The 10576-nt window shown below is 38.2% G+C and overlaps 1 protein-coding gene across 6 annotated transcripts in view; it reads left to right on the top strand.

The window, feature by feature from the left end:
* App (amyloid beta precursor protein) overlaps positions 1–10576 on the top strand; it is a 227010-nt gene that overhangs the window by 160907 nt on the left and 55527 nt on the right. For all 6 annotated transcript variants that reach the window (XM_034515230.2, XM_034515229.2, XM_034515228.2 and 3 more), the window contains 2 exons: positions 7179–7307; positions 9037–9136. In XM_034515230.2, coding sequence (XP_034371121.1) covers positions 7179–7307; positions 9037–9136 — 229 coding nt within the window. The remainder of the gene's footprint in view (positions 1–7178; positions 7308–9036; positions 9137–10576) is intronic.

Raw genomic sequence — 10576 nt, 5'->3', positions numbered from 1 at the left:
GCTCTGTAGCCCTTTTCTGTGCTAATATCTGCTCTTCTTTCATCTTTTAAAGTGAAAAGCTTACTATGAAGTTACAAGTGTTTAGATATTTAAAAACATTTTATAGAACACAAGTGAAAAGTGATTGTTACCAGAGTTTGCCACAGAGGGCAGGGAATTAGACTTCTGAGAATGAGTGTGCTTGGTTTTACATACACACACACACACAGACACACAGACACACAGACACACACACACAGACACACACACAGACACACACACACCACTCTTAAAACCATTTCCAGGGGTACATTTGTTTGTTTAAATTTAACATGCATTCTAATATAAAATTCAACAGTTATAACTGGATTCTAAGAAGTCTTTAGTTTTATTATATAAGTGTTTTTAATAAAAAAATGAACTTCTAGTTGTTTCAAAACAGTGTAGGCGTTGGAAAAGGAGGGAATATAATTAAAACAGCCTAGATGCATTCAGCCTTGAATTGTTGGTCCATTAGAGAGTATTTGAAGAAAGAACAGAGGATCTCAAATGTGATTATGCAAAATTAAAACAAATTGTTGTAAATCACCCTGGAAAAAGTCAAGAATGTGTCACAGGTGGCATTTGCTGGATGAGCAGACCTCTTGGCAAACCTTTCCCGGGGTCTGTGTTGCTTTAAAACATCTTTTGTTTACTAATTCATACTCACTCTGTGGGCTTTCCCTTCTGGGTTGTGTTACTAAGCCTGTTTATCCCCAGAGAGCTTCAGTCTGTTTGGTTTGACTAAACAAGGCTTAAAGATGCAGAAGTCCATATCAGACCTGGCCTTTCTGTACTGTGGGGCTGGAGGTTAGCTCTCTCCCCAGTGTCTGTACAGTTAACATTTAGCTGAAGGCATGAATCATGGAGCTGTAGGCAAGGGCTAAATCTCAGTCTAACCCTAATGTAATGTAAAGGTCGCTGATTTGTGGGAGAGAACTGCATTCAGTCTGTTTTCCATAGGTTCTGGTGTTATATAAATACCTGTGTTTAATGCCCAAGACAACCAGTTAATCTGTAACTAGGGACAAGTTACTTAACAAAGAAATTCTTCCTCCCCAGGCTGCAAATCAGGGTGAAATTTTCAACATGTTGAAACATCAATTAACATGTTTCTACCTTTGGTTGGCCATAATTCAAAACCAGAAGGATTCACTGAAGGTTGAGACAGGACTGTAGAGAGTACAAAGACGTACTCTCCTTCCTAAGGGGTCTGTGAGGTGGTGTGGAACACATGGAGGCTTTAATGACTGTCCCAGTTGGGAGGGTCTGCTTCTTAGTTAAAGAGGAACCAATGGATGATGGTGTTTCTGAACTCCTTGAGCACGTGCAATATGTCTGCTCTAGCAGTGTGAACCATGCAAAAAAAGATTATGCAAAACCTTTCCATGTAATGCATTGTTAGTATCTGAACTAAAAATCACCAAACAGAAGGAAGACAAGAGGATAACCTGTTGCCATTTTCTCTATTCAGTGAAATTTGTTTGACCTACCTTTACGGTTTTTAAAGAAAAAGATTATAGATAAATTTTATATCAGACTTTAAAATTTTCACCCAACCACTAAATTTAACAGAAAGAAAAAAAAAAAAAAAAAAAACCCTTATTTTGTAAAAATTGCAATGTAAGTGTCCCAAATCAGTTTTGATTTGTTTTCTTACTTTATTTTTGTTTGCATTCCTTTTCGTGGGTTTTCTTCTGTATTTTTTCTATAACATTTAGAATATGTATACAATGTTGATGGCAAAATTGGGAATCAAACTCAGCAGGAGATACAACAAGGATGTAGGTATAGCTCTCTCAGGTGTGTCTTTAAAGCACCACTCAAGTGTTTTATACAGTTTATATCATATGCTGAATATTTTTTTAAAATCTGAGATATACAACTGCAGAAATCTGTAGCTTTATAAAAAAACAGGAGAAAGTCACTTTTTTCTGGGGAGGTAAAGTTCAAGGTTTTAGAAACCATTAGCGTGAAATTTAATGTTTCAGGATGGGTTTTTATATTATCTGAAACAGGGACAGGTCATGATTTACTTCCATTTTGTTGACATCAACCTGGTTGTCAACATATTATAAAGAAAATGGATGGATATCTTTTAGATTAATGAAGTGAACCTTGTAAAGAGAAGATTGGATATGTTTGGACTCTGTTAGGAATTTTCTAAGACAATCAACTTCTTCAAAGACCTTCTTAAAGGGACAGGGAATACTGGATGAATACATCAAGTGGGTTTGGAATTTCAGTGTGGTCTGTGAACATTAGGAGACTGGTTTTCTCATCTGAGAGATACTCAATTGCATGAATAAGATAGAAAGAATAGTTTACAGCCTGGAAACACTTCTGAAATTACACTTGGCTCTAGTCACTCGTCAGTTTAACTAACAGTGAATTATTAACTTGATTAATGGTCATTTATTAGCAGCTCCATTGAGCCAGGAACTATGACGGAGGCAGGAATAGGCCATACCTTTGTTTCTATCTCAGAATGAGTGTGCTCTACTGTGCTGTGAGTTCTTGTCCTCTGTGCTCACATTGTGGATGTCATCTAATCCGTTTCCTTACTGTGTATCCCTCATCATTTCATAAATTAATGTTTAAATGCCTTTTTCAAAAGGCAGTGTGATTCCAAGGTGAAGGAGATGCAAATTGAAAGGGCCAGATCAGCTGCAAAGAGAATGCAGTTACAGGGCAAAGATGCACACAAAAACAATGGAGATGATAATAAAGAGGGCTGGATATAATTGGTCCCAATGGGGCAGATCTGTTTCTTTATTCTTAACTATGAGTTTTAGATCCCACCCATTGCCACTATAACCAAAATATAGTGTTAATACTTAACTGAAATAAGAATTTGCAAGTATTCTAAAAAAAATTTGAGCATCTTTGGAGTTACTCCAGTTATGGCGAGACAGCCACTAGGCAAGAATTGCCTCTTTTCATCTACAGACAAATTACTGTCCAAAAAAGGGACACGCTTGCGGAAAAGTCAACTGATTATATCTGCCAAGACAGAAAAATCAGCCCTTAATAATTCTGCTTCACTAGGTCTGTCAGATGATCCTGGGCCAGAAGGCTGAAGATCGGATGCTCCAATGTTTTGTACTATAGGGACTGTCCAGGTGTTCAGCAGTCTCTATAAATCGGCTAAGTTTTAGAAGCTATGCTTTGTGCTTACCATAATTTCAGTTAACTCAGTCATTCTGGATTCTGATGGGGTTGAAAACTTATAGTCTCATAGCCAAACCTGGTTATTTACTTTGAGAGAAAAGATTTGAGAGGATGGTTTTCAGCTGACATTCATTCTAAAGCCAAGAAAAAAAAGCCAGGTTCAGAACTAAGTCTTTTAGTTAGGAGAGATGACAGAGGTTCTGGTTAGTCAATAAAATGATGGACTGGGTATTAGGTGTATCTTGTACCTACTAACACAAATTGGTATAGTTATGCTCTAATTGTATTTTGAAAGAAAAGTTTTATTTTAACAGGAAGGGTGATATGTAGGAGGAGCTAAGGTAGGAGGAGTAAGGAGAGAAAGAGGAGGAGTAAGGAGAGGTGGAGCTAGGTGATGAGAGAGAGAGAAAGAGAGAGAGAGAGAGAGAGAAGAACATGGAGGTGAATGTTCGTGTGTCTCTGCCAGTCAAAGATAGTTGGGTATATCTAGGTTGAATATTGGGTTACACTTCCGATTGTACGGGTACTTTGATATTGAGAATTACCAAACTTATAAAGCCTTTGATTAACATTTTAAAAATTGTATAAAAGCAAAAATGAGAAAGGGGGATGGGATAGGGTTTTCTAGGGAGGAGAAATGGGGAACAGGGATGGCATCTGAAATGTAACTAAAATATCCAATAAAAAATAAATTTTAAAAAAAGAAAAGATAACAGAGAAAATGAAGAAAAAAGAATTTGCCAGTAAAATACACATCCACACATACATCCACACACATATAACACATACAACACACACACATAACACACATACAATACACACACCAACCCCAATTTATATATATATATATATATTAAACTAACTAGTTAGAGAAAATTTCAAGAATTCATATTAATAAATATTAAATTATTTATCGACATATTTATAATGAGCTATTGAATTTTTGCTTATTCCATGAAAAATTCCATTTTGAATGTGAGTAATGTGGTCAGACTAACAGTCATTAACAACAATTACTTTAAGACAATTGTAGAGATACTAGGCATTCTTTTTCTATCATTCCTACATGGATGTTTCATCTTTTTTTTTTTAATTAAAATCTACCAAATTCATCTTTGTCCTGGCATAATCAAATAAAGCTCCCTAGACAATGATGACGGCTCATTACTCTACAATGGATTATATAGCTCTAGAAATAACTAGCGCCCACCTTGGAGTATTGTGGCTGACAATTGTGAAAAGGGCCATCCATTTTATTCTTTTTTCTTTTTTCTTTTTTCTTTTTTTTTTTTTTTTTTGAAGGAAATGCACATGAATCATAGCCAAAGCTGAGCTATTTTCTTTGAAACAAATAAAAACATAATAATGCAGGGACAATGTTGCTTGTTTCTTCTTCTTTATCTAAACACACTGTCATCTATGAGGTCTGGACATACACCATTTTAGGTGGTGTGTTTGCTTGCTCTCCAACAAAGGGATTAATCTAACTTTAAATTTCTAAACATGATCCCTGCAAATGCAAGCTCAGAGCAACCAAGCAGAACTCTGCAGCTAGGGGCTCCTTAAAGTTCTCGGAATTACCAGATGTCCCTAGGCTTTGCTCAGGGGAGTCTCCAGGCTCACATTATGATGAGGTCAGAGCTCATTCTGAATCCTCAGGGCTCTTGGCTGGTCCAGACCCAGGGCTGGGGTATCCTGGAGGCCTGGTGTGCTGTTGCTCTGTATCAGGCTCTGGGGATTTTTCAGCGAAAGTTAGGAATATCTTTCTGAGACACACACACAAAAAATATAGCAGTGTTAAAAGTGAGATAAGTGCTTGAAACCATGTGAATACATTCTTTCTTTAATTATCACCAGACTTACTAGAAGATAAGGGTGAATTCAGAAGGAAAACCCATGAATATCACAAAAGCCCAACTTGTACCTAATGCCTTGAATCACTTTCTAGTAATCTTCTAATGAGATTGACAGGAGACGTTCCTATCTTGCTATTTCTCCTTCCTGCTTCAGACCTTTAGCAAAGTATAGCCTCCTGCCAGGAGCCTAGAACCAGAAATGAGATTCCGTAATGTAAATCTAAATGTGCTCCACTGTTATGAAGAACTGCAGTCAGTGCTCTACAAACCCAGCATTGTTATCTGCCGAGCCCCACAGTTTCATTTTTACACAGTTTTAGTCCCTTCTCCTGTACCTCTTTCTCCCCCCTCTCTCTTTCCCTCCCTCTGCAGCCCTCTCTGAAAGATAGTTGTCTTCTAAATTGTGAAGATGTAAAAATTGACGGTCTAATGTTGCTTTTTAATGAATGTTGGCATTAATACATCGTAAGAGAGATGAATATAGCAATTTCTGCTGATGTGAAAGACAGGAAGCTAATCTGTGGAAAGCTTGCATGTGTTCGCTATAAGACATGACCTTCCCCATTCTCTAAAAGGTACTTTGGCTTAATGCAGAACAAGGCCAGGCTACAGCATCAAGTGCAGTTGCTTTTTGGTGACAATTCTTTCAAGACAAAATGCCTTAGAAAATCATTTTTAGTGGCCAGCCCTTGGGGGTAGAAGAATTAAAAAAAAATGATGAAAGAAATCCTTACATTAGAAATTAAAGGGTTATTTTTCTTCTTTGAACTTGTAAAAGGGGGAAAAAAAGCACATTTTCTTCAAAATAATCTTGTCCTAGAGACTGAAATGGAATAGACAACTTAAAGTGCATTAGGAGTCATCAGACAGATGCATCATGGGTAAATGCAGTCAGTGTGATCCTTCTGTCTCCAACCTTGAAAATGTATGTAGCCTAAGAAGCCAGCATCAAGGATATATAACATGATATATATATATATATATATATATATATATATATATATATATGTAATACATATATTTTATATATATCACTACATGTAACTTTGAGGCATTATATAATATATATGTAATAATATATGACAATAATATACTATACATTATATGTAGTATAATAAGGACACTGTAATCCATGTTCCTCTTTACCATATATATATACTCATATGTACAAACATGTATATATCACATATACTCATTCATATATACATATATACATGCATATATACTTAACATACATAGTTTCTGGTGATAAATTCTATACTAGCCAACTGTTTTTCAAGGTATTGACCACACATTATATAATAACTGTATTTATGTAAACATTGCCATGTCTATTTCTGACATGTCTTCATGAAGAATGTATATCCTTGTACATCATTGTGTGAAATCATAGGGCAGGATGCCAACAGCAGTAGAACTGCTAGAGACAAAGGAAACTTAAATCCTTTTAAAAAAATGTTTTCATGTAAAACTAGAATAAAATGAAGTAGAACCAGTTTGGATAAAGGCACAAAACAGAAGCACGAAGCACTTAAAAAGAAACTTAATTGTTGCTGGGAGTTTTAGCATCTGATTGTTTGAAAAGAGCTTAATTAAATTTCAAAGTAAAATAACTACAGTTTAATGACGGCCTTTGTTCTGGGGAAAGATAATGTTCCATAGAACTTATCAGGTATGCCTTGCCCGACAGTTGAGTAGTAGTTAAATTATCTATTATTTTCTTATTTTGATTATTGCACCACTGTAAGTTACTAATGAAGGGATTATTTGCAAAGCACCAATTCTGGTCTTGGGCTGATGCACAAACATAGTAATGCAATCTCTTGAATACTCCAGTAGGAAAATAGAAAAACTTACTGAAGGCTGGGAAATCCAAAGTTTTTTCTCTCTCTGCAGCAGAAAGCAGCTATTTAGAAAGAACATGGTGATTTAGGACAGGGTCAGAAATACCGAACTTGCATATAATTTATGAAAAGGAAGAATGGTCTGGGTACCCATTCGTGAAGAATTGGGAGAATTAGCCACAAGCTCCCTTGCGGGACACACATCATTGGACCCTTGGACTCAATGCTAGTGGAAGAAGTACTGTTTTGCACACACTTGAAACCCATGTTCTTACGCTTTTCCTCACAGCCTCATCACGTGTTCAACATGCTGAAGAAGTACGTCCGCGCGGAGCAGAAAGACAGACAGCACACCCTAAAGCATTTTGAACATGTGCGCATGGTGGACCCCAAGAAAGCTGCTCAGATCCGGTCCCAGGTAAGCTCTGAATGTGGGAACCTTCTGCAGCTTGCAGTCCACAGTTGTTGCTTCTTCAATTGGTGGGAAGATGCTTACCTCCCTCCAGAGTACCTATGGTGGTGGTATTGCATCTCATTGACAAGAGTTCTTTAATATCTGAACCTCAAAGCTAATTATCATGGCATGCGGTTCTACATGACTTAACATGTGGAGGCAGAAGGATTGATAGTTCAAGGCCAGTTGGGCTACTTGAGAGAGATGCTGTCTCAAAGAGGTGAGGAACAGAGAGATGACTCATCAGTTAGGAGTGCTTGCTATTCTTGCTGAGGACCCGAGTTTAGTGCCCAGACCCCACCTTTCACTACCACTTAAAAATCTAGGTCCGGGGGATCTGACACCATCTTCTGGCTTCCTCTAGTTCCTGCACAAATCTCTGTGTGCACACAAACACACATACATATATACATAAATAAAAATAAGGTGAATCTTTTATAAGATTCACCTTGGCATTTTCTAAGTTTTCCCACTAATGTGGGCTATAAAAAGCTGAAGTATAGAGAACAGTCAACGCTTTTAATGCTAGTCATTAATCTTTTAAAGCTAGCCACCAGGACTGGGAAGTGGCTCACAGTTGACAGAGTGGGACCAGAGTTTGGATGCCACTGGATGTGGTAACCCACCAGTAATCTAGCACTGAGAAAGCTGAGATGGGATCCGTGGAACAAGCTGGTTGGCTGACATAGTCATATCAGTGAGCTCTCAGTCCAACTGAGAGACTTCCGTGAACAAGGTGCAAAGCAACAGAAGAAGATTCTCAGTGTCAGCGTCAAGTCTACACACACACACACACACACACACACACACACACACTGGCACGTACATCCACATGTTCAGCTAAACACACACAAATATTCATATATGTACACATACATACATGCATACATACATACATACAAATAATCAAGCCACCAAAATGGAGAAAATGATAACTCAGTAAACAGATAGCCATATAATCTAATCAGCTAAACTAAGCCCAGCCGTGGCAAACTCCATTATAACTGCGATGTTTAGGTTGACTAGAATCTAAATGAAGATTTGTAATTATTTTCCGCTTTCTCACTCCCAGAGGTTGAAAACCAGGGTCTGCCTCCAGAAATCCAAGATTTAAAATTTTCTCCAATGAAATAAAACTTGAAACATTCGCCTTCTGTACAACATATCTAATCAAATTGAAATATTTTTATGTATTAGAAAATTTGCAAAGATATTTCTATAGGAAATAGGGTGTTACGGAAGCTCCAGTGTTCGGAGTCTGGTCACTGATATGGTCTTTGAAACTGACTGTTATAAGCTTGCAGGCTCCTGGTAAACACTGATCAATGAGAGAATAGAAAAGAGACAAACAAAAAGCCCCTTTAGTTCAATGTTCCAGCTGTGTGTGTGTGTGTGTGTGTGTGTGTGTGTGTGTGTGTGTGTGTGTGTGTATGTGTCTCTGTATGTGTGTGTGTGTGTGTGTGTCTCTATGTGTGTCTGTATGTGTGTGTCTCTGTGTCTCTGTGTCTCTGCGTGTGTGTCTGTATGTGTGTGTCTCTGTGTATGTGTGTGTCTCTGTGTGTCTCTGTGTGTATGTGTGTATCTGTGTGTGTGTGTCTGTGTGTGTGTATGTGTTTGTGTGTGTGTTGGGTATGTTATTTGTTACTGTTTCCTTAGCAGAGATTGTTCACCCAGAGTTGTCATTTTCTAACAGGTTATGACACACCTCCGCGTGATCTATGAGCGCATGAACCAGTCTCTGTCCCTGCTCTACAATGTCCCTGCGGTGGCTGAGGAGATTCAAGATGAAGTTGGTAAGTGAGCTGTCCTTCGGATGTTCCTTGTAAGACATGCCTTTCCCTAGGACAAATTAGAGCTGAGAGTATTCTGTGTCAGTCACTCATGCCCGTGTGCCTACAAGTTGTAAAGTACATTTTGTGGGTTGGTGGAGGGGGAGGACACACTTGTGTGTGATTGAATCTAAAATCATTTAGTGCACATGGCAACCAGAGAAAGATACCAGGTGTTGGAAGATATCAGTGTTCTGCTCTATCACGCCATTCCATGGGACAGTCTTTTACTGAACCTAAGGCTTGAGTGATGGCCAGCAAAGCCCGTGATTTCCCTGTCTCTGCCCTTAATGATGCTAGGAGTCCAGAACCACATGCTTCTACATGGATGCTGCCACCGAGGAGCGAAGATTGTCTCCTCTTTACCCAGTGAGCACTCTTGCCCACTCCACCCTCTCTCTAGCCCCAAATCGCCTCTTACAGTGAAGAGCTTGCCCTTGCTGCTGCTTCACATCTTAACGTTCAATGCTTGTTGACTGAAAGATGTAACCTGGTACAGAGAAGATCTTGTCACTGTCAATCAGTTATTGTTAAATCCCATGTTGACGGTGATATTCTAATTTATCCAACCTTGCAGGTAGATACCCACGACCCTTTTCTACTGTATAACTAAGAACAGTAGAGTTTTCGTCTACCCTGTGTATCGAGAGCTCAATTTCCCATTTGTTTTTCATGTCAATAGATTTCTTGTGACTGCACGTTTCAGTTATGTTTGGAAGACAGAGATCAGTAATGAGTCCTCTATATAAGACGCCAAGAAGGGAGCATGGTAGTGCATGCCTGTAATCATGGCACTTGAGCTGAAACAGGGGAGTTGCTTCAAGTTCAAGGCCAGCTGCTTTGAGTTCTACAACATAGTAGAGTTTAAGTCCAGTGTAGGATACACAGTGAAACCTATCTCAAGAAAAATATAAAATAAAATAAAATATATAAAAATGAAAAAAAAATCCCCACAAGGGACAAAAATCCAAAATATAACTCATAATCTTACTAAATTAAAGTTAAATTTCTAGATGTGTGAATTAAATGAGTACACTTTGTATGCTTAGTTTAACCCTCTTGTCCTGTGTGACACTAAGCCATTAGAAAGGGACTGGGAGGGACTGTACCTAAGCCCACTAATTACAGTTGGCACTTTCTGATTTCTAATTTACTCTTAATAGAGCTTCTCATTTGGCATTATACTCCTCTAAACATTAGCCACAAGGGAGTCGGACAGATGGTGACTCAAATCCCTCAGTGCTACAAAATGCCCAAAAATGGGACCACCCAATAAACTTAAAATCTCAGAGACCGAGGGATAGATAACTAGACCACACTTGCTTTCTCTTTCTTTCAATAAAGTAAGAAACTGCCATGAGGACAGATCAGGAACAATTATGTAAAAGCTAGGATTAGAGAGAT

The sequence above is a fragment of the Arvicanthis niloticus genome, chromosome 12 (assembly GCF_011762505.2).
Source record: "Arvicanthis niloticus isolate mArvNil1 chromosome 12, mArvNil1.pat.X, whole genome shotgun sequence".
Lineage (NCBI taxonomy): Eukaryota > Metazoa > Chordata > Mammalia > Rodentia > Muridae > Arvicanthis > Arvicanthis niloticus.
Note: the sequence above shows the minus strand (reverse complement) of the source record. Positions and strands in the feature narration are given on the sequence as shown.